This window comes from Anarhichas minor, unplaced genomic scaffold (genome assembly GCF_050575085.1).
Source record: "Anarhichas minor isolate MPS153535 unplaced genomic scaffold, ASM5057508v1 ptg000003l, whole genome shotgun sequence".
In the NCBI taxonomy this organism is placed as follows: Eukaryota; Metazoa; Chordata; class Actinopteri; order Perciformes; family Anarhichadidae; genus Anarhichas; species Anarhichas minor.
In genome coordinates, this window is record NW_027466449.1 from 9415141 (window position 1) to 9440699 (window position 25559).

The window sequence follows — 25559 nt, forward strand, 5'->3', positions numbered from 1 at the left end:
ATACAGTATATTTGAGGGAATGTAAAGTTTTTCCCACTTTCCCAGATTCATTAACCAATAAATGCCGTAGGACAGACCTTTCGTATGTATTTAGGCGTTTTCCAAGCTTTGTTTAAGGAGAGGCCCACAGTCTCAGACTTTAAAAACTCCTGGGTTAGATCATAGTCCTGTCATAACCATAGACTATATATAAGAAGTCACCATGACGTCACCCATTGGTTTGTGAGCAGTGGTTTTGAAGCCTCGAGTTCGACATTTTGGTATTTGCCATCATGAGAAAGTGGAGCTAAGTAAAAGCAAACATTTTTAGGCAACCAAAATGTTACAATTAACTTTCATGAACTGAAAACACACTGTGAAAAGGTTAAAGCTCTAGGACGAAAACACTGACAACTCCCAAACCGGACAACGCCGTGGAAACGACCTGTCAGTAACAAGGTGGCCACAACCTAGAGCATACCCTGCTTTATCGTCTGTTTTACTCTTAATGGAAGAAGACTTGAAAGTAACGAAACGTCATGTGTAAATTAGGTGCCTTCTTGAAGAATGTTTTACATTTGTTTCAATAATTTATGTCATTGTTTTGTCATTACTTATTGTATTTTTAGCTCGAACCCCATACAAGGCTTTGACCTGGAATCTCAAAACAGATTAGAGTCTATTCCATGTAAATAAATCGAACTGGATGTGATGCAAGTGTCACTTAATAAACAGGCCTACAGGTCTTAACAGTTTGATTTGGCCTCTTTCAGTACAATGTTTATTTTCTTAGTTAAAGCACCTGCAAGCCCCTTTACCACTGAGGTTATGGCCTGCTGCTTTGTCGCTAGCTAGTTAAATATGAAGGAAGGTCTCCGATAGGTCACCTGATCTGCTGGAGTACAATTACGGTCCTGCATTGTTGTCATCGGGGCAAGAGTGACACATACACGTACTGTATTAAAGGGTTATGTTTCCACAGATGTGGGCAGCCAACTGACAATGCTTACACACACACACACACACACACATTATTTTCCACATTTTCCAGTTATCAGGAGCCGTATTTAATAATGCCAATTTAGAAGCTGTCCTTAACTTTGACTGACAAATAAATACACTTCCATTTTCTCATCCCCTCGCTCACAGTGCCTGCTCTGTTCGCTGACTGGTCCCTTCTTAGTCCCATCCTGATGTGAATTGCTTTTAGAGACAAGTGTCTGTGAGATGAAGCTGCTCCTCAGGTCTGGGAGACAGGAGACACCAGTATGTCTCTGGGGGAGTGGACTACGGTACCAATCACTGTCATTCATAATAAAACCTGCCTGGCACACACACAAACACAGACATGTACGTATATTGGGAGGGGTATGATGCCCTAGTAGTCATGAGTAAAACTGAAGGTAAATCTGGGGCTCTTTAGGAATTTTATGTGAAATAGAGGAAAGCTGAAACAAACTGCTAAAGGGAGATGAAGTAATAATATGAGTAGATGGAACGAATGAAGGGAGATCCTAAGAGAATGGCCGTGCTTTCTAGTCGAATGATAGTCGGACAGTAGAGGAATGCAGGGCCACGGCTGGCCTCAAGCGCACTCAATATCTTTACTCATCCTCTGGTTTGCCCACTTAGTCCAGGAAACCCTAGCCTTTCCCAAGCGGGGGAAAATGCCACTTCAATAGCAGGGAAAAACTACTCAAGACCTGACAGCCTAAGTATTATGGTGTGTATGTCTTTGCGTGGGTGGGTGACTATGTGTATGTGTGGGTGTGTGTGTGTGGTGATCAAGACTGTCGGATCTGTTTACAGCCCGCTGCAGTAGCCTATGAGAAGTCAGAGGAAGACAGGCTACAGACCACAGTGATGTACCCAGTGCGCAGTATTATAGTCTATTATATATATTATATTATATATGCCTGCCCACTCAAGGGCATGATTTTCATTTCAGCATTTCAGACACTCAAACAAAAACATGTACACAGAGAAAAACCACCCACTACAAAAAACAATTCCTTCAAGTATGATGTATTCTGCTAGCTGCGAGGGCCAAAATTCCTTGCACATGTATGGACAATTAGGCCTAATTTTGGCCCAAATTGCTTCCTGTAATGATGAGTGGACATAGTTAGCGGGCCGTTCTCAACTGCCCAACACAAAGAGATCTAAAGTTCGAAATCATCAGTTCCAAGTCTAGAGAGTGATGGAGAAAAATGCAAAATGCTACCCTCCCCACACACACACACCTCCATCTCTCTACGTACAACCCGACTCCATCCCTAACAGCAGTGATATAATCATTAGAGCCATAGAGTTTAGAAACTTCAAAGAGGAAAAAGCTGCCAGCTTTCTCCATCCAGCCTTTTGACTGAGTGACCCTCCCACATGTATCAGCTCACTGGTGGACTACAGGAGCCAACCACATAGACATTGTATCCACCCACCTCAACGTCCATTAGAGAAACAGAAAGAGAAAGAAACCAGGAAAAAAAGCCAGCATTTTGTACACTCGCAGAAGTCGCGATGACCTCGGTCATCTAAGTATCTGTGCATGCAAGTTGGTCATAAAGACTAGTTGGTCAACGCACATTGATCCTCATCACAGTAAATGCACCAGAGTTGGACCAACAGCTACTTTTCAGTGTGAGTGCGGGTGTACTGACCTCTGTCTGCAGTGTATTGGCCCGCTGCTCCTTGGCGCTGAGCGACTCCTTTAACACCTCAATGTGTTGCTTGCAGTCGGAGTTCTGATTGGTCAGTGTTTCAAGTTTGGTCTGAAGGGCCTGCATCTCTGACTCCTTCCTGTTCAGCTCCTGCTTCTGCTGCTCAATCTGACAATCACAGAAGCACAAGCGCAAATTAGTTATGAAAATCTTTTAGTCATCATTAAGTCAACAGATAACAAAAACTTTCAAAGTGAGAAAAAATGTTTTTTTATCCCACGCAAACACACATGCAGGCCCACAAACCACATACACACCAATGTGTGTGTTGCTGTTGTGTATCACTGAATGGAACAATTTTCCACACACTTTGTTCTCTATGAACAGGACTTTCAGAACAAGCGTTTTGAAAGACTTAAACATGCTGTTTAATATAGAAGTGGGCAATATTTACTGAACTGATGGCGTGATCGCGATCTCATCACTCAAAATCACGGCGAAAAGTGTTACAATTCAAATTGTTTTACGATGCAGAACAGGACAGAAAACCACATACGAAATCAAATGCATTAACAGAGGGAGGTTTCTGTGCTAGCTATGTGCAGAAGATTGTCATCTGTCCACTGGTGCCAAAAATGCACAAAGCTGATACGAAGAGAGATTTCTCTCATTTTGTGAGCAGGGTTCACCTCAACGGGGGAATTGTGACTGGACAAGAGATTGGCCAATCAACCCTCAGAGAAATAAAGAGCCAGAGAGAGAAGGGAGACGGGACAGAATAAAAGGACACAGGAGCAAGAAGGCGACCCTGTGTGGTGAGACTGGAGAGAGGATAGTAAGACAGGGACCAAAGGAAGTAGGAAATGGTATAGAATGGACTAAAAAAATATATGATAGAGCAATAGATAAAACCAGGGGCAAGAATATGAGTTTGAATGAAAGAAACATTGTTTGGAGAGGGGCTAATAAGAGGGGTACTTCTGCTTGTTCTGTGATCCAGGGTTGTTGGGGCGGGAAGAGGAAGGTGGGAGCTGTTCTGATGGAAGACAGACATGGTGACAAGGCCTGCTCCTACAGAGACACAAAGACAAGAGGACAGCAAGCCACTAAACTACAGCACACAGCAAGCTGGGAAACTGGCTGCGTGCTCCTCCACACTCTGAACTCCTCAACCACACCGCTGAGGATTCAGAATGTTACACTTGATCAAGTTCTGTTAGAAAAGATAATCTGGATATAAATTCATACTCGTCATGCTTGAACAAATGTTCCTGTTCTCAGAAGCCACTTTCTGGTGTTGGAGTAAATCAAAGCCCACAGAGGAAACCAGAGAGGACAGGGATGCTGTCCTCTCTGGTTTCTCTTATCACAGTCTCACCTCAACACCAGTCGCCACCGCTGCTGAAAGACCAGGACCCTAAACACTTCAAGGATATAGAATGAATCTGTGTGACTGCGCATGGTGTCTCTCTGTTACGCAGAAAGATGAGACAAGAGAGAGCGAGCCAGTGCCATCACTGTGATGTATATCATCCCAGGTCAGGACGGGCGAGGAGAGAACTCTTTCCTCTGTCGCTGTAAGCTCACATTCATCTGTCAGGGGCCCATTCATGAAAACATCTCTTTTATGATTGCATCAAGAACTTCCCCGATGCAATGACAAATGGGCCCTACAATGAGCACCATTAATAAACAAAAGAGATACATTTTCACATGGAGCTCTAGTCATCAGCCTCAGCCATAATGGACACTCAGCTAGAAACTCTGTGAAACATGAAACTACATTTTTAAATATGGCTCCTGGAGATATATTCATGTGCCTATTCAAATGTTGTGCACGCCAGTCCGGGGCACTGCTGGGTCCCAATGAATAAACCATACAGCCTGGAATAGAGACATATTAGTCGGGCCTTTCTAAAGGTCTTCCTGCCAGCTGAAGTTGGTAAACAGACCCGGTGCACTGTAAGCCGATACGGCCTGAGCTTGCTCCCTCAGAACAGTCAGCCGTCACAGATAGGAGAGCAGTACAATGCTTGCTCATCACACAGGTAAGGTAGGTAAGGCACACAAATATTTCATGGGAAATAAGGAAGAAAGAAGAAACCTCACTCTGAATAGGAAATAACAGATATATTCATAAGCGTAGGAGTTCTTGGTATCAAGACACAATATTCTGTAACATGCAGTTCAGCAAGATTTCACCACACTCATGCTTGCTTCTCCATGAACATGCAATGGCGACATGCAACATGCACATAGCAGGTTCTCTCGCAGTCATAACTGATGTTTCAAGGCAAACATGCATCGCTCGGGTCATACAGTGTGAAGTTGTCTCAAGTGGCGTGCAGAGACATTCTACCTTAGTCTTCATGAATTTAGAATGGCTCTTGTAGACCTCCACCTGCTTGAACTCATCCTGCCTTTCGTCAAGGTGCAGCAGGCCGCTGGTCTTTAACATCTGGACCTCATCCTCCATGTCTCTGATGTTCCTCTCCAGGGAAGAGATCTTGGTGTCCTGCACCAGCAACAGTAGGCAGGCAAAGAGTCAGCAAAGATCTAGTCTCGCATAGCCAGACGTAAGTCCACAGTGCTGTGTCATCGCTAAAGAAAGGTCAGGCGCCACACTTTATCATTCTGGTTTCGGGGGAAAAACGCTCTGGTTTGTTTATATTTCTTTAACCCAATCACAATCGTCTTAGACAACGTTAAGCACAGGATGCAGCGGCAGGCTCTAGACTTTATTAGGGGCTTACCTGTCTCAGATATCACTGATCTATCCATTAACTTATCCCTCTAAGATGTCATGCAAAAAAAGTACAAATACAGAAAGAAGCGATGCCATTTAAAAACAGGGTAAGCGTGCATATTATGAGGAAGACTCTAATGAAGACTTTTATAGTGCTACACTTGTTTGTTCACATGAAGAATGACAGAAATAGCTGTGTGAAGGATATACAGTATAATGGTAGCTCAAGAGATATGTTCAAACCCTGGCTCCAATGTGACCGAAATTGTTGGAGACAGCCTTGATCACACTAATTAAACAGTGATTCTTCATATTCACAGAAGAGAATGTAGCGTCCTGTATCTAGATTATAACTATTTAATGTGTACTCCTATTTCTGACTAGAATGTCTAGTAAAACAGGGGAACTGTCAAGGCAGACAGTTGTGTGCAGCCAAGATGTGTCTATGAGGGAATGGAAGGGTCTGTCGTGGACAGGTCCTCAGGTTGTTTAGCTGCATGGGTTCAGACATACGTTAAATACTAAACCTTGGAAGGGAAGAGACGGAATTGAATAAATGGAAGCAGATTGCATGATGCCGTCAGCACAAACCACAGGCAACATATAAGCATCTGACCTCTATTACATCCTCTGACATCAGCCCTGCCTAGCACCAATGCTGCATACTATCCTAAACAAACAGAAGTAGACCAGGCCAACAGGAATGCATAAAGATGCATATAACACACACACACAGTGTGTATGCAAGGACATCTTTTCAATGAACACCTAGGAAAGAAAGTCAAGGTGGGGCATTCAGGCGTCTGGGGGAATCCCTCCACACAATACAAAAATGACCACACACAGACTATGCTATTCAGTCATTTACATTGCTTTACGTTGATATCTGATTTATAAACCTCGCTCTGGTCAGATATTTGTTTAATATCGGATTCTGCTCCAGAGCACATAGAGACCGAAACAACATTCAGTACAAAAGGAATACATGTACCTCAAAGCTACTGAAACATGAACTACTGTGCATGACGGTGCTGCATTCCAACCAAGGAAGAATTGATGATAGAGATACGGGACAACACAAATACTGTATACTTGTAACCCATGTTGAGTTGACAGAAGGATTAAGAGGCGAGCACGTATTACTGTACCTGCCAGATAACATCAGGATCAAAACAGAAAGGGGAGTTGGTGTTCTGTAATCACAAAACGGAAACATACACCACTTAGAAAAAGCAACAGCACACGCACACACACACACGCACAGCACGAAAAACATACAGAATTGTGCGTGATATACTCAACAACATAAACAGAGGACAGTTTCAAAAATCCACAATGCAGGAAAATATGTCATCCTCATTATCAAATTCACCAAAGGAAGACTGTTACTGTATCTGTCTCTCTCTCTCCCTTCATAAGACTAATCCTTCTGGCAATGTTTCTTTTGCCTTTGTAATCAATGCAGTCAGATTCTCTCATGCATTTGCAACAGTGTGAGCGTCCTAGCACATGTGCCGTCTGTTAATAGGCAGACAAATCACAAAGTATGTGTGAAAAATAACTGTGGTTTTGCTGGAAAGGAACCACTTTTAGAACAAGTGTTTGCTGAATGAACACTATGTGTGTGTGTGGGGGGGCTGTGCATGCAGACGCATGTGGAGTCAACTTTGAACAGCTCGAACAACTTCAAAGGGCTGAGATGAGAGTGAAAGCTTCCATATGTGACATTTGAAACAAATTGAATAAGTGCTCAACTCTGCATGGACCAATAATGGCCTTTACATAGGCATGGCCACCATACGGACACTAGGCAACAATAAGACAATGTTGTTTCGATTGTTTGTGCATGGATGTTTGTGTCTGCGTTTACAAGCCGAGCCCAATCCTCTACTACTGCTCCCATTTCAGCGGTGCACATCAATAAGTGAAGGTTTGTCGGTATGAAGCTGATATCAGACTAAACCAGACAACAGGCTGCAACTGAAAAGCAAACTACACTGCTCAAACAAGATCACACTTTATATCTTATCACGACACCAAACGCAGTTTAAACTCGCCGATATCATTTTGATTGCTCTTGTTGAGTCCAGATGCACTGTAAGTCCTACCTTCATATCAATGACAGTCTGTAGAGCCCTGGTCTTGGCCGGATCGGCCTGGAGCTTGTTCCTACGATGGAGCTCCTGGGGAGGGACCCGGTAAAAATAAGCCTGGCGGCTCATCATCTTTAGCACTTTCTAACACCTACAGCTTCAGAGCCACTAAAAAATATGATCAGTCAGACCAGTTCCCGTCTCTATCTCTCTTAAAAATGTTATGTTATCCTCCACTGTACGTCCTTAAAAATTCTGGTTTTGCAAAAAAAAAAAACATCCTATGATCTTTAAGCTGGACCCTGTTTGATGCTCTCCCGATGACTTCTTTCCATCTTTAACAGCAGGTGCTGGTTTGTTCTCTGGTCTTTTTTTCTGTCTTTCTGTCTCTGTTTGTTAGCAGGAAGGAGACACACTCAGCTACAGGCCATGAGAATCTCTCTCTTTCACTCTTTTGGCCTTCATCTCTCTATTTCTTATCTCTCACTTGTTAACTCTGTCTCCCTCGCAGATGTCTCTGGCAGGCTAAAGCTCTTGCTTAGCAACACTTTCTACCAGCACATGCGCTACACTTCTTCTATCAATAATTAATTGCAGCTCTGACTATGCCCACACACGAGCACACACACACACACATCCAAGCAAATGGGCACACAGCAGGTTGAACATAACTGTTGAGTATTAGGACAGTATAAGTCCATTATGGAAAGCATTTTAAATGATCACAGTATTTAAAACCTGGATTGACCATCTCATGATTGTGTATTTGTAAAATATTAGACACCTTCAAAATAATGGAATATTGCCACTTAAAACGCCTCTAAAACGACCATAGATCTAAAACAACACCTCTCTGAAAGAGTCCCAGCTAAAAATGGAGTGAAGCATGCAAGCTTCCTTCACATGTGAAATGCGCCTATGCAACATCCATCCATCGCAACACAACCGTCATTGCTACTGCTTAGCTCTATTCAGCCTCACCACCACCACGAGACCAACTGTAGGCTCTGACGCTAGTCTCAAGGGGAAGATGTCTGCTACCACAGCAGCTATCACATATCTGTGCAGGTACGTGTGAGGTCAGAGCAAAGATACCAAACATTAACTATACGGCTGTGTGCCCTCTTCTCATCTTAATTAACTCCTACGTTATCTGGCTGACTGAGCCGTACTTTTTATTTTATTTCAGGGAGGTATAGCTGAGACCAATGTTCTCTTTTTCATGAACGTCCTGTTCACACCCACACAGCCGCACGTGTTCACACCCAGAAGCCGCCCAGCACAACCACCGTCTGATCTGCTGGCCACCAAGCGGCTCCACTGGAGCAATTGGGGGTTAGACGCACCTCAGTTGTGGTGATGAGGAGTGGCCCTTGCTCAAAGGCACCTCAGTGGTGGCAACTGCTGCTCTCTTAATCCCCACCCAGATTTATCGATATTGAACAACTGGCTTGTGACCCGCAGGCTCTTCAAAGCTTTAGGCCACCACCTCCAGCTTCACAGAGGATTCATAGCGAGATCATTTTATTTATTTGTACACTGCTATAGTGTATGCTGTGTTGCAAAAGGAAAGTATATTTGTACTGCATAGTTCAAGTAGAAATACAGGCAGATGCAACTGGTTGCTCCTATTCTTCCCAGTGAGTTGAAATGAAAGTAGACAAGGGCGTTATCCTCTTGTCCATGTCAGTTGTGGATAAGGAGGGATTACTGCTGTTAGAGCATGCCTCCCACAGACTGGTATGCCCACTGCTGCCACGATCCTAATCTCCTACTAACCATATGTGTATTAATGTGTCACTGTAAGTGTGTGTCCGTTTGTGCACGTATATTTATCTGGCCCATGGAGAGAGCGTGTTTGTATTAACTCCTTATTATCAACGGTTAGAGTATAGTTTGAGTACAATAAAGGAAATTAAGTCATGCAAGAGAGCATGTCATCAAAGACCGTCTTCTCTGCTCCACATGTGTCGGAGGACCGAGCATATGGAATGAATAGGATCAAACGTAACACTTTAGCAATAAGTGTCGGCATCCTGAATGAAGGATACGGTCAAAAGGTTCAATTCTAGCCTGAAGGCAATGGTGTCATATATGCCATTCGCAAACTAGAACATGAAAAGATTCAACATAGACATAGACACACACACACACACACACACACACACACATACTCAAACATTCATCAATCACATTCCCATCCCTTCTCCATCAGTGAGAGAAAAAGGAAACACATTTGCTTGACAAAAATGTGAAAATGTGTCCGCCTATAAGCTCAATGGCTTGAAAGAGCGGTTTGAAAAGACAAAACGAAAATAGGAGGGAAAGCTTTACTGAGAAATAGGGAGGGGTGAGGAGAAAGTTTGAGGGGGTGTAATTTTGTCCCGATAAACTTTTCCGCTCAAACATTCTGGGAGACCAACAGAGCATGGAGAAGATGTGGTGCCCGGGGTGTGTGTGCGTGTGTGTGTGTGTGTGTATGTGTGTGTGTGTGTGTGTGTGTCTGTGTTTTCTTGCTCATTTATTTACAGTGTTCTTATTATGTTAGTTGCGAGGGGCTTCATTATCCAAGGCTGAAATAAGTCAAACAACAATGGAGCCTTAAAAAGCCCCACCTGGGACAGGCTTTTCATCGATTAACCGAACTACAACAGATAGCATATCAGCCCGGGGAGAAAGAAAGAGAGAGAGTGGGAAATATTGATGGACAGACAAACATACAAAGGCAGAAAGACAGATGAGAAATAACAGAGCTGATAGGCTGGTGGCATGAGAAAGTGAGCTGCAAGAAAAAGCAGGAAAGAGATTACAAAAAAAGACGTATTTGCTGACATGAACTTCCACCTCCCTCAATAAGCTGGCGCAACATTTTTTTAAACAGTTACATTTCTGTAGTTTCATTAATGTTTGAGAGAGGATGCGGGGGCAGACAGGGAGGCCTTGCCAAAAACATCGACAGGACTTCTGAAGTAAGTCATACAGTAGAAAAAACAGGGGAACCATAAGTGCTTTGCCTTTAAGTTCTCAACACTAGATCAATGCCACAGACTCAGTGGTCCCGCTCCCGCTCTGGGTAGAGTTAGGTCCCCTCCATATACAGTAGGGGACCTAACTCTATCCAGAGCCCCCAAGGACCATGTGAAGTCTGCAGTATCATATGTATGAAAGTCAATATGCCATCTCCAAGTAAAAATCTCACAGTTAGAGTGTGCATGTGTTTGTGCACGCCCTTGGCAGCAGGTCAGGGTTGTGCAGGAACAGAGCAGTGGTGAGGCTGTTATTATTGGGTCTACAGGGACCTGGCGGCTGGGGAGAGCCGATTAGGCCCAGATTTATGCCTCTCAGCGTGTGTGTGTGTGTGTGTGTGTGTGTGTGCGTGTGTGTGTGTTCACCATCACACATAACTTAGGCTCACAGTTCACACATCACACTAGTTCAATTCTAATAGAATACTGCCACTTTGTGGACATTGCTAGTACTGCAAAAATGTCTCAGTAAACATTATACCTGTTATTTGAAACACAAGCGAGAGAGCAAAGTTTGCATCATACATTTTCACATGCATCTCCTAAACTTGCTCCTTACATTAAACAAAATAAAATACTATAAACACACATTTAAGGTGATCAGTTTTCTTCAAAGCAGCAAAGAATACCAAGAACCCTGTTTCAACCCTCAGCCATGTTTGAAGGATAAATAAAAGCAGAGGTGAACTGAAAATGGAGGCATTTATTATCCCAGCTCAAGCTAAACAAGCTGGGTCATTTAAAGGAGAGTAATGGGCATGGTAATGAAAGGCAGTTGGGCTGGTTTCCTTTGGAGCTAATCAAAAGAGCCAAGAGTAGTGCCCCCTAATAGAGGCAATAGCTGCACATACCATCATTGGCTTGCCTTCACTAACCATGACAAGTGCAAGTGTAGGGCTAAATTATGTTTAAACAAAGGCAACAGGCCTTCACATGAATCAGGCTGCTTCTTACAGTTAAGTGAGTGCAGAGAAACCCTTCGAATAAATCTGAATTCAGCCCAACCTTTAACACGCAAATTCCACACCAACCACAACCACATCAAACGGTCAGACAATTTGAGTATTCTTCACCACAATGTTAATAAACTACATTTTGAGTCCCCCAAATCTGAATGTTTTCAACACATAAATGTTGAAAGTGGCTGACAGTGTCTTTTCACTACAATCCAATGAGGATAGCTCAGTTATAAGGAACTATTTTGATTCAATACAATGATTTTGGGACTGGCATTGTATTATTATTAACCTTTTATACAATTAAAATATTGAATTTAACTTGCACAGTGTTAACCCTTGTTAAATATATATATATATGCATATATATATATGCATATATAGTCTACATATACACAGAGATTCCATCACACCATCCCAACCTCAGAGGAGAGGAGGCCAGAAGGAGACGAGGGAAAAAAACGAAAGAACAACAATCGCCTCTCTTTTCAGTCAGGGCGGTCAGAGTGTTTTCCCTCATTAATCATACATTAATATTCAGACAAACACAGCTTGTTTTTTTTACCTTAGAAAAACACTCCTTTCTCCCATCTCTCCCTCTCTCCCTCTCTCTCACACCTACTCACCCCCTCTTCCTCCATTGCACCCACAGTATGTGTTAAGCTGTCAAGTAGTTAAAAATAGCACAGCACACAGAGTGTGTGTGAACAGGTACTCACCTCTTATACACACAGCATGGTTAGGTCCCTTACGCACACGCACAAGTGCACACATGCACAGCAGTGGTTGCATTAGCATGGGGGGGAAACACCCATGCGCCCCTCTGACAAAATCATAACAGTGACCGGCTCAGGTGGATATCCCATCAGCCACCGGCAAGCCCGGCGAGGGAGTGTCCTCGCTAAAAACGCTAAGCCGACAGGCCCCAGATGTGCACGCGTGCTCACATAACCACACAAACACACACACACAACCACACACACGCAATCACTGTAACTGGCCAGACAAACAACATAGACGGAAAAACAAGAACATCATGACACAAACAATAGCAGAGCCATGCACAGACATGCAACACACACACACACACAGACACACACACTGACAGAGAGGTAGAGAAATTAAAGGCTAAGAAGATTTAGGAGTTAAAAATAAACAAGGCAGGAATGAGGAGCACAGAGCCACTGCGAGCCCTGGCAGAGGATACAGACACTCCTGTGCTACACTACAGCTCAATGGAGGGCTGGTGTTTTTAAATTCTCATTCAAATAAAACAAAAATTGAGTCCATGAGGAAAAATAAAAAAATAAAAATGTTTTTTTCTTGTATTTAAACTGATTTTTTTATGGGCTACAATCATTTTTCCACCTTATTTAATTAGCTTTTAATTCCAATGCATAACAAGCTTAATGCATGCCACATGCTGTGGAATAACTGCCAAAGGCTATGCTGAACGCACAGCCAAGTGGCATATGAGCAGCAGCCATATGAGCATGTGCATATCCAGGAACACACACACACACACACACACACAAACACAAACAAACAGAGTTGTATTGTAAAACTGCATGGCTGAACACAGGCTTAGAGCTCTCCGTATGTTAATCTGGCCCATTGATAAGACCTGCTGAGCAGCTTTCTACTCACCACTCTACATAACACACACACATACACACGCACATACAAAATGCACAATATTTGCACTGCAAAATGTTATTAATTAATCTCATCAATTAATATGCAAATTACAAAATGACATAGATCATATGTAAATAAGTTTGGACTACGGCATAGAAAAAAAATATCACTTTAAACCATTTATATTTATCACTATATCTTTTTATAAAAATCATGCTTTAGCCATCATGCACTTGGCTGTGTGATGGTAAGTCAAAGTCAGTTTGAGCTCTCGAGTATTTTCACAACCATTAGTAAAATGGTAAAGTAAAATCTGACATGGATATTGCTTTGCATTGTCAACACAGGCAACAATATTGTGTTTTTATGATTTTTTTTTACCAAAAAACGAATAACTATTGACATACTGCTCAGCCCGTCACATCACTTTGATACTATAGATGAATGGTTCATCTATAGTATCACCATTCACCTCCTGCAGCCCTCAGAAATATGAGGAAGAAAAACCCACCTCTCTCACGTGCATGTTCTCCAGCTGCGCTTCGGCCTCCTGCGCCGCCATGGTTATGATGCCCGTCCGCTGTCCTCGACCCCAGGTCCCCTGAACTTGACCATGGCCTTGACCTTGGCCCTGAAGCATCTCCAGCAGCCTCTGGATGCTCTCGTCCCTGGCACCCAGAGTGTGTTTCTGAGAATCGATTCTCATCTCCATCTCTTCCATGGTCTTCCTCAGCAGGAACAGCTCCTTGGCCTGCCGCTCGTGCTCCGACTGGAGCCGGAAGAAATTCTCCTCTGATGGATCCAGAGGAGGAGGCGAGGAGAAGCCCTCACACCCAGGCACCTGGCAGGGGCTGCAGGGCCGGAGTGAACCAGAGCTGGGTGCTACCACCGGACCTTGGCTTGGAGTGTAGAAGGGCTGATTTGAGCTGTTCTTCGGCCCAGGCTGAAGGGTGTTGGCAGGGCTGATTCTCTGCGCAGCTACTGCAGTGTTACAGCCATAACCAGGGCTGTGAATGATGACATCAGCTTCCTGTTGCCTGGGATTGTAGGTGTTGGATGGGCTGGCTCTCGGGCTATTCTTCGGCCCAGGACTGTGCAGGTTGCTGGAGCTTTGTCTGGGGCTGTGGCCGGGGCTGAGCCCCCCTCTATGGTCCTGGTTTGTATGGAGTTCTCGATAGGAGCCGGAGTTCCCCTGCTGTCGCTGTTGCTGCAAGCGACTGTTCATCTCTCTGTGAGCCTTCAGCTCCTCCTGAAGCTCCTGAACTGTCAACGGAAGCTGCTACAAAGAGAGAAGGATTACGCGAACGTTCATTCAATAAGTACACAAACACATTTAAAAATGAATAAACACAAGATGACACATTCATGTAAAAAATATACAGTGTGGTACATAAAACAGACCTTGTTTCTTCTTATATCCCCAGGCTGCAGCAGCGAGATGTGACATAAGAAAGACATGCACACGCATAAATTAAAATAGAAAGAAGATTAAATATATATAAACCATAAATATCAAACCATTATGTAGATTACTGCAAACTGTTGGGTGATTGTTACATGATTTTGCCACTAGGGGGGGTCATTTCTCTTCAAAACACAGGGAGAAAACCTAGAAGGTACTCAAAGCTAAAATGACGTGGGTTTGTTCGGAGGAGGTGAATATCAAAGAATGGGTCAGGATAAAGTGTGATGTTTTTTCAGATGAAAAGAAATTAGCGATTTATAAAATCAAAAACAATAAAAAAAATGACCTCAAAGAGAACCAGAACAATTACTGGCATAAATGCAGTGAGGCTTATGTGGTCCCAATAATGCCACTCACTAATCAATTGATAAATAAACTGACAAATCAATAATGAATCAAGAATACAATTATTACATTGTCAAACCAGTGGACGAACGGATGAAATAGAATAATCAAAGGTTCAGTTCTTAATAAATAAATCATTCCCTGCATGCAGCATGGTGTGACACATAAAAGCCTTGGGAAGATCTTTGCCATGAATTCATTTTATTGGCTTGAACAATGTCTGCACAACGTTTGTAACGATGGGCTGAAGAGGTACTAATGTAATTACTGATTGATTTGTCTTTGATTTGATTGACTAATTAATTAGTAAGTGACACAAATGAGCACCAATAGAGTGGTGCTGGGGACAATACATTTCACTCAGCATTCCTGCTTTCGCCACATGTTGCAGTGCAAAGTGTTACAAAATACAAAATGCTGATTCACATCGACATTTACATCTTGCAGCTCTTCTGACTGGCAAATGGAAATTCATTCTGAGCTTGAAACCAGGGACACACAGAGCATTCGTGATGGTTGACTGAGCAGGGTAAGAAAAGGCACAAGGAAACAGAAACACACACAAACACAGCATTGTCCTCAACAAAGACTACGTCAAAGATCTATTGACACAACTCTAAATGGAAGTTAAATTACTAATCTCTTCATCTGCGTGAAGATATTACAATTTTTTCTTCAAATCTTCTTACTCCTCTGCTCGAGTCCAGAAGGTGGGGAGCGCCAAGGACACAGAGTTGAGATGTAGGAGGGAGGCGAGGGTGAACATGGATAATCAATGCAACAAGCTAGCACTGAATATCAAGTCAGAGTGGGCGGACAATCCTCCACACAAACACACACAGCCAAGACTGTAGACACAAATACATATGTACAAGCACACACACACACACGTACACCAAACAAACAGATGGTTCGGGGACAGCTCTGGTCATTACAGCTGAGAGAAAAGGTGACATTCCTTATGCTAATTACAAAGTTGTCTTGTCAGACTCAACTCTTCCCAGTGAGTCTCAAGGGGCAAAACACAGGGGAAATGGAGGCGAAGTGATCATCTGAAAGGAGAAATGGCAGATAGAGGTGATAAGGGAGAGCAAGGTGACAGCAGATAGGAGTTTGAACAACATCTTCTGCATGAGGTATGAGGTATTGCGTTATCAAAGTGAGCAAGTAATTGAAAGTGGGCTTCTTTCTGAGTTTATATGATAGGATTGTAAACATTCTGAGAGAACGTTAAGGTCCAAGATGAGAGACAAAGGGGGTTGGTAACAATTTAATGAGCGATTGTTGCTAACAAATTCCTGACCATTATCAGCAGGAGCTGAACTATCCCTAGATGTGTGTATCTGTAAGAAAGGGGGGTGTAAGCGAGTATTCTAATGTTTTATAATGAATTGTGTTTTGAGCAACAACACAGCTAATTGTTCAAATTAATTCAATGAACTAATTCTGCTTTAAGTAACCTACAATATATTCTCTACGCATATGCTTTCATTCTTGTGTCCATAAGGTTTATGGGATCATAAATGTACAGATTCTTTACTGTGAGTGGTTTAAGTGGATGAACAAAGATAAAAGAAGAAAAAGGGTCAAAGCAGAAAAGACAGTACAAGTGAGCGTGTTGGTGTGGGAGAGACCAATGAGCCGACACGTACAACTCTCGTTGAATGGGTCCTTTGCCTGGAGGAGCAGAACTGAGACAAACACATCCATCTATCACAGTCAGGGCCAAGTGCCTGCAGACACACAGAGACTGGTAACATCGACCGTCTTGCTCCATTTAATGCTACAGACACGAGAAGCTCAACACCAGTAGTTCAGTGGCAAAGACATGTAATGTCTATAAAGTCAACTGAAGTCCCTCTGACATTTTGTAGGCGGTAAAAGTAGTGTGTGTAGTTTTTGGTGTACCTGCGTGTTCTCTTACAGAAGAGGAGGATTGGTGGTGAATGCAGATCTTCATGCAGTTGTAGCATACAATTCAGCTTGTTAAGGAAGCATTTTGAGAAACATGTATCAGTGGAAACTCTATAAAGCTACAGAACAATTACTATGTTCCTGAATGAAAACAGTTATTCATTTACAAACTTTCTGTTTTTATTGTGTTAAAATCACAGGAAGTGTGTGGGCGTCACAGTGTCCTCACACTGTATGACAATGTGAGATGGAGAAAGCTATAAATACAAATGTAGTGGTAGCTCCTTGGTTACAGGAGGGAGGAGTAAGATGAAAGAAATGTTACGTTTTTTTGCACAATTGTGTGAGAGACGAAGAGCAAGAGTTAGCAATAAGTAGATTCAACAGAAGCTACACAAGCTGCATAGTGCGAAAGAGGATTAAATATATATCCAGAGAACAATTATATCTTTCCACCAGACAGACACAGACACACGAGGAAGTGAAAATGCCACAAAAACAAACGGTGACACAGAAGGTCGGTGAGATAGAAAAGACAAGCAAGACAGACAAAGAAAGAACTGATATACAGTAGCTATGCAGTGAGACAGACAGATGGATAATGCCTCAGACTAAGTGGGCCAGACTCCAGGGAGAGGTGGCACAGGACAGACTGGTCACCATCCCTTCAGGAGAAGCTGAGAGCTTTTTCAAAATCTGACTCAGCCTGCTGAATAGCTGTCACTAGGGCACGTTCCCTTGGAAACACAGACAGCACTGAGCCTGGCAAGCATCTTGACAAATTAACTGCACAGAAGCCTTTCTAAGCAACCTTGAAGACGGGAACAAAAGGTATGATGTGAGAGGTATGATGCACAGAGGAGATGAGCAAGTCAACAAAAATGTCTGAATGTGATGTGTGAACAGACACATTTTTGTTTCAAAATGAGATTTGCACCATTTGAAAGATGTGATCTTTTCTAATAAAGACTGCTGGTGTTGAAGTGACTAACTGTTGAATACTGAAATTGAGCATTCGATGCACTAAAGAGTTGTAAAGATGAAATTGCTTATGTTTTGCTCACAGTCATTTCAGAATTTTCTCTTCATTTTTGAAACAAACTTCAATTTGTCATTTTTCTCACCTGCGAGTCGTCTTGATTAGTCCTGTACTGGTCCTTCAAAACCGAGGTCCTCCCCCCCTCCTGCCGCCTAACCCCCTTGTCTCTTTTCACATCTGGGCTCCAGAAGTTGACATTGTTCATGCTGGGGCCCGTCCTTCCGTCCCTCCCTACATCCAGTTCTCTCCTCAGGCTGTCATTCTCCCTCTGCAGCTCCCTCAGCTGAGACTGGAGCTCAAACGAGGGAGCGTCTTCGCGTCCAGCCGAATCAGGGGCCTGTGGATGTCTCCCAGACTGGCGCCGCAGACTGGAAGTCGTTGCAGGGTGCAAGGTTTGGTCTCCGTAGGGGTCTGAAGGGGGATGGAGGCCAGAGGAGGTGATGTTTGGGGTGCTGCCCATGGCCGTTGTTCGGTTAGTGTAGGAGGAGCGGCTGGTGCTCCTGCCCAGCGTCATGGTGCCTTTGGGATACCCGCCAGAGGGTTCCAAGGAATCTCGCTCACAGGGGTACATGGTGCCTGAAGTTGCATAGGCAGCACTCAAAGACTGGATGTTCTCCATAGATAGGGTTTTACCCCCTGGAGCTGTCGCTGAACCACGAGTTGCTCCTTTGTCTGCTGCTGTGCCGGGTTTGATCTTTGAACCTGGCCTTGACACCGACCCTTGACCTCCAGCCAATTTAGACGCTGGTGCGGGCCCACTCCCTGACACGGAGCCTGGTTCTAGCCCCGAGCGGGAGCCCGGTGCAGAAATTACAGCCTGTTTGCCTTTCCCCTGTTTGGGGGATCTGGAAAAGCGTGAATGAGATGTGCTGACATCGGTGTGCCCACTACTCTTTGGACCAGCCGACAGCTTGCTGTGCGCTGGCTTGGCTCTAATGTTTAAAGGCATTTTTTTATATGGCAAAAGTTGACCTTTGAGAAGAGACTGTTAAAGTTGGGAATATTTTCATATCCCTTTGTGGAACCAGAATGGATAACAAGGTTTAGAATAAAGGCCACCTCTCGGCCTCTAAGTTTTCACCTGTCCATTCTTGATCATTTCGGGCTTGAGGCTGAGTCTCAGTCAGTCCTATTAGAAGAAAATGGCAGTGACTGTGGGCTAGAGGGCTCCCAGACAAAAAGGCCAGAGGTCTTGTGGTTTCAGCTACAGTGCAGGACATCATGGATTCTAAACGGGTAAAAGAATGACAAATATTGAGAGAACGCTATCACCAATCACATAAAAAAATATATCACAAGCAGCATCACTACATGGTTCAGAGGGCTGGTATCATTGTATTATACTGTTGCCAATATAAGGATCAATCTGATACCAAAATAACGTTTTTGTTACTTTACTTTGAGCAACATAAAGACGTCTTTCTCCAGAACCTCTTTCTCGAATAAAATTAGGGTTAGGGTTATCAATAATAAGAGTAGAAATCTGATCAACGATGCCAATTTTGTGTTCGCTACACAGCTCTACAAATAATTAAGACCTGACAGACTGAAGAGTGAATATTTGTTGCACTGAATCATCCAGAGAACCAGTTACAGACAGCTATGTAGTGCATCACAATTATATTCTTGATGTAGTGGGGAGAGGGACCAACTTGTCCATTTCAGCACCAAGGACAGCACTCAATCTTCTACCATCATGAAGCACATGGATTCTAATGTCTGCTCAGGACTGAGGGAACCTGAGCTAAGGCCAATGCAGACTGTAGAGGGAATTGGAAGAGCAGCCTTATCTGCCATCCCTCATAGGTACTTCAAAGCTCATTGTCTGACTTTATATACCTACCATAGAATACCTTAGGATTCCACTAAAAATGGACAAAAGGAGGCACTTGTAATTTAGGTAAATCATACTTGGCTAGTCAAGCATGTTAAGAGTGTGCCCATATTAGGATACAATCAGCATATACAGTAATATACTATATGTTTATATCATTAAAAAAGCCATACATACAAGTAGGTAAAGAATTATCCCCAGGAAATCAAAGTAAGCACAACGCAGTCCATGGACCAGATATTGGGGACTGTCCGCAAAGCAGAGGCAAATCCAAAATCATAATCCCTCCTCTAATCCAAGAGGATTGGGTGCTTTGAGTCACGATGCAGCTGACAGATTGGTTAAATCTGCTTGTCAGTCATAACATAGCTGTCAATCCCTTATCCATCATTGTTTGAGACAATGACTTTAGCTTTATGTGCAGCAATGACACCATCAAGTCTGCGCGTAATTTCGGTACACAAATTGTGCAATTAATTAAAAAAAAAATCAGGATTTAAAATAGAATGACAAAGATGAACTGGTCAACCATTTAAAACAAGGAAACCGCGAACATGTTGGCTTGCTACTATTGAAGCTTTGCTTCATATAATAGATATAATTTGCATTAAGATGGAGGTCTCGGTCAGTTTCGAAGGGAACGCGCTAAATTTACGCAGCTGTATAACTCCTTGTCAAGCCATACTGGCAAAAGACAAGCACGACTGATTCAAATACTAAACAAAATGCCGAAAGTGGTGAAACAGAGTAGTGAACGTCTCACTTCGCCTCAAGCCTCTGCACTTCCTTGTGAGTTCGGCAGCCAGCTGTTGCCGCGGAGAGAAAACTCGAGTCACCGCCCAAACTAACTCGTTAATTTACATGATTACATTTGCCTCCCTCAGTTCAAAAAGCGGCCAGCCACCCTAAGGGACAAGCTATAAAGTAGGCTGCATCATCACGAGTGGAACGGTCGTTGTGCATGCGACTATACGCAGCCTGGACACAGACGCCCGAATAACTCTACTACGACCACGGCATGAAGGATTAGTTTCTTGCTCATATGCACACGGCTTCACGACTTCGAGCTAGAACCTTACATAATAATTAATCTGCCACACAAATTGAATGCAGTTTCATTTGTTTAAATAATATTGTCAAATGATGCCACAACGTCCAGGTGTGCACGCAAGGTGTGCTCCATCTTACCGGGCAGGCAACTCTCCATCACCATGAAGTCCCAACCGTTCCGTGTCCGACCTCGGCGCAGGCTCCATGATTTCATCGGCTCAGCTGTCTCATGACCTGTCCTGCCATCGGGTCCGCGTGGGCGCGCTCTCCCAAGCTGGCGCGTGCGCGACCGGCGTGGTGGGGCAGCACGACCAGCAACAATGGGAGGGTTTCTTTTTTTTCTTTTTTCATAGGCACCTACATGACACTTGAAAGGTTGTATGTACACGAAGCCAAATTTGAAAATAAAAAAATATATAATATAGAGTGCCAAGTAAATTTTAAAAAAAAATGGAATTGAATTTTAGTTATTATACAGATCAGGCAACAGATATCCTACCCTAACAGTCATAGCCACATTTAACGCCATAAAGGCAAGTTTACAGGGCTATAAGAAGCTGATGCATGGGAAATAACCATGATTGGATTTAGCCAAAGGCTGTAATATCCTGACAACTGTGCACCTGGGCGGGGCTCTCGGTTGCAGCTGTTCAGGTCACTGTTCATGCACTGAATATAATTCACCCAGAAAATGAGCAAGAATAACGTCAGAGTTTCACTCTCAGAAAAGTGATGGTGTTTTGTCAGATGGAATTCCCGGGCCACGAGACAAAAAAATGGAACAGAGATCCCAGTCCACAAGTAGTTAGTAAATAGGTGTCTTTGCTTTCATGCATGCACATCTGTTGTTCATCACTGAATTGTATATTCTGGTCAGGAGCTTGCAGAATTATTTATGTAACGCTTCCTTGCCCTGAAAATTGGTGTAGCCAGATGTGGCCCAAGTTTCCTCCTTAAATTTCTTGAGAAATGACAGGTGACTTGTCTAACTTTGAATGGGTGCAAGCAGAGAACGCAATTGTCGGTGACCTGTACACAATCAGTTTCAATTCCTCCTAAGCATCTAACAAAAGAGAAGTGAAACTTTGAGATTGTGGGTGGGGGTGTTGTTTACACAAGTATAACATTACTCCTTTGTAATACTTGAAATAGAACTACTAGTGAAATCAAGTCAAGTTTATTTGTATATTCCAATATGAATGCCTATATACAATGTACAGTGTCTTGATTTGCAGCCAACAACATATTCCTACACAGCCCAAGCTCACTAAAGACAAGTATTAAAGAATCAACATCATATTTTGTTCGATAAAAAACAACAGAATAAAAAAAAAGTAAAATATTTACAGTGCATGGAAGAGTGGTTACGTTTTAAAGGTACTCAATACAGAATTCAGAGCATATCTGCTGCCTCCACATGGCCACACTGAGCCGGCAGGTAGCAGCTAACGGTGCTAACAGCAGTAAGGTGGCTTGTCGGCCATTAGCTAGACAGTGGAGCACAACAGAGAGACTCAAATGCACTCAAATGCAAGCGTGGCCGGCCCAGCTATGTAAACAAAGCACAGAGAACCTCGGATTACAACACACACAGAGTTAAAGTGACTTCATTCTCTGCACAACTTCACTATATCTTTACATTACAAATAGTTGTTAGCACTATGTTAATACTCTGAATCCCATATATATGACCTTTAATCTAAAAACATATATAGTTACATATTAAAAACATCCACATTGTATCATTATGTATGTGACACATGCAATTAAGGAGGTTTGTCAAAATGATGCAATGGAAAGATTCTTAACAACAAGGGCTTTTTGCAAGTGCTCTCTATTAGCAGTTGAAAGGAGGTCATATAAAACTTTCACTCATATTGTTGTCATAGAATCGGAGGTTATCTGATGACAATGCCATTCTTATTCGGTTCCAGAAAAGGGGTTGAGCCCTTGGGTTTCTCGGCCAGGACAACACAGACTTTTTGCACAACCGTTTCCTCAGCTGAAGGTACTTCAGTTTGGGAAACATCTCATCCAACAGAACCAGCATAGCTGCATCCACCTTATTTGGAGGAAATCAGAGATAATTTAGTGTTGTGAGAACATGGCAACAACTCAGACGGGATAAGAGTCACACCCACACAATGCTTATGGAAATAAAAAGTAAATTTTACTAACCTTTTCGTCCAGAAGCCGCTGTTGAACCATGAAGAAAGCCTGGCGGATCACACCGTTCACTGTTTCACCACCAGTGGCACCACTGGACAGCACAAACACTGTCTTCACACTGCTGTAGACAGCATTGTGTAGATTTTCAATACATGAAAGCCCAGGAATCCAGTCCCTCTCCTCCAAACAGAGACAAAACCTCCTGTGACCTGCGTTCTCCAGATTGACCATTAACTCATTGTAGACCCAATCCCTCACAGCCCGGTTCTGGGTGTCAAACACCACAAAAGCATCATAGTGATAATGCGAATCACTACCAGCGAGCTGGGAGTAGCCTTTATGTCCTGCCCAGAGTACCTGTAAGCAATACCACAGATCCCAGCCATAGAGATGCTTCAGTAGGGGCAGAACAGTGAACGCCACAGCAAAGAAGGAACAGACGACAAAGGCTAAGCTACCATATATGTCCTGGCAGGAACGCTGGTCCATAGAGAGTACACTCTTGCCCTGCTGGGACTCTGGGTAATCACAGTGTACATGTGTGGTGAGATAAGGAATCTGTACCGGAGTAGTACTCAAGAAGTCCGCAAACCAAGATGTATCACAGTCACATTTAAAGGGGTTGGCATGCAGGGTGAGTTTCTGGAGGGCACTACCATTTCTAAAGGGGGCAGGGAGAAAGTGGTGGTTCAACGCTTTGATCTGATTGTGGTTGAGATACAGGTAGTGCAAGGATTTCGCCATAGTGAAGAAATCCTCAGGAATATTACTGAGGCGATTGTGACTGAGGTCTAAGAGAGAAAAATTTGCTCCAAATTCTATGACTTTGAGAGGCAAATGATAGAGGAAGTTCTGACTAAGATTCAAGTGACATAAATTGGTGAGTGCGGAGATATTTTGCCATGGGAAATAGTTCAGCAAATTGTCACTGATGCTAAGGGTCTCTATGCTTCCTGGGAGGTTACACAGCACTTCTGGGGAGACTGACTTCAGATCATTGTTAGAGATGTCAAGGTAGGTGAGGTTTGTAAGGTTTTGAAAGAAATGAGTGTACTTGTTGTTATCAGACTCCCACATAATGTCCAGGTGATTTCCATAGAAGTAGAGGTACTTCAAAGAGCTGCTGATCAGCCTTTGATCTATTCGCATCCCAATGCCATTGTTTGCCAGACTTAGAACTTCCAAGTTTGTCAAATTTTGAAGGAACTCAAAACGATGACCCATGCCTTTCATTTTGAAGTGAAATTCATTGTTACTAACGTCTAATACCTTCAGCGTGGGTTTAAGCTCACTGAAAGCGTCTTTATAGTAAAAATCAAGTCTATTGTATGACAAAATGAGAACAACTAATTTTTTCAGGCTTTTAAATAGCCCGATCTTCAATGCCTGGCTCATGTAATTGAAGGAAAGGTCTAAACAAACAGCATTTTCCATCCCAACAAACACCTTTTTGTTAATAGACAAAATGTCATTTTGAGACAGGTCAAACAGCAGTTTATCACGGCAGAAAATGTTTTTAAAGTCTAACAGAGATTGGAATTGTGACACATTGTCCTCAAACGATTCCAGCCTGTTCGAATGGTTGGATTCCCAGGTACCACTTCCAGATGTGGCTTTTTGATCTATTAGCATAAGGGGTGGGTCAGGGAAATTATGTGTGTACAAATTCTGGTTCTGACAGCTTTCTTGTTCCTCAATCTCAAAGGAGGGACTCGAGCAGCAGGGAAGGAAATTAAGCATGTTTTGGGAGAGGTCAATATTGATGAGAAGCGGTAACTGCTTCAGAGCTGTTAAGCTACAATTATTGATGAAGTTCATTCTCAGTTCTAGTGTTTTTAGATTTTGTAGTTTGGACACAACATTAAGACTCTCTTTTGAAAGCGTGTGGAAAAAGTTACCACTCAGAAGAAGACATTGCAGACCAGACATATTGGCAATATATGGGGAGAGGATCAGTTCCGGAAATGTCTTCAGTGGTTCATAGTTATAAATGAGGCTAATCCAAGTGAGGCCCTTCAGCTCTGCAAAGAAGGTGCCGTTACGTATAGCATATGCCAGGAGGTTGTCAGAGAGATCCAATCCGTACAATTTCTCCAAAGGCAGGAAAAGACCCTCTGGCAATGTTTTCAGGGAGTTTCCTCTCAAGCTGAGGTGGGTGATGGAGCTGTTCTTAGCATAGAAGGAGTCTGGGTGTAGGCGTAGCGGGAGATTTTGTGGGCAGGGAAAGCAGGGTCTGGCTGCATGGTCACAGCGCTGGCAATTCCACTCCAAATTCAAAAACTTGAGGAGAGTCAGGTTGGCAAATGCTCTTGCTAAGACCTCTGTGATTGTATTCTCTCTTAAATCCAGACTTTGCAGTGAGGGTGGCAACCCTTTAGGGATAGCGGTGAGATTATTGTACCCTAAGGTAAGGTTTTTGAGTTTTGGGAGCTCTCTGAAAACCCTCTCGCTGATGTTTAAGGACTGGTTGCAAGGGTTTGCATAAAAGCAGTTCCTGGCGAGGAAGAGCTCTACGAGATTTGGAGTTTTTAAAGGGTCGACAATGTTGAAGATGCAATTATTCTGTAGGTCAAGAACCTCCAGGCTTTCAGGTAACCAGGGAATAGAGGTGAGGCTGTTTCCTGACAGATACAGACGTTTAAGCT

The 25559-nt window shown here is 43.2% G+C and overlaps 2 protein-coding genes across 2 annotated transcripts in view; both read right to left on the reverse strand.

Moving 5' to 3' along the window:
• Positions 1-21391, reverse strand: part of LOC142955395 (ERC protein 2-like) — a 136617-nt gene extending 115226 nt beyond the window's left edge. Inside the window, 6 exon segments of the mRNA XM_076096901.1 lie at positions 2640-2807; positions 4999-5154; positions 13610-14377; positions 14500-14523; positions 17947-19089; positions 20884-21391. Coding sequence (XP_075953016.1) covers positions 2640-2807; positions 4999-5154; positions 13610-14377; positions 14500-14523; positions 17947-18810 — 1980 coding nt within the window. The 5' untranslated portion in view covers positions 18811-19089; positions 20884-21391.
• A 515-nt stretch (positions 21392-21906) lies between these two features.
• Positions 21907-24843, reverse strand: tlr9 (toll-like receptor 9). The gene is given in 4 exon segments (XM_076102439.1): positions 21907-22807; positions 22924-24209; positions 24212-24235; positions 24837-24843. Coding segments are annotated over 4 exon segments (1524 nt in total). The 3' UTR covers positions 21907-22600.
• Positions 24844-25559: the final 716 nt, after the last annotated feature.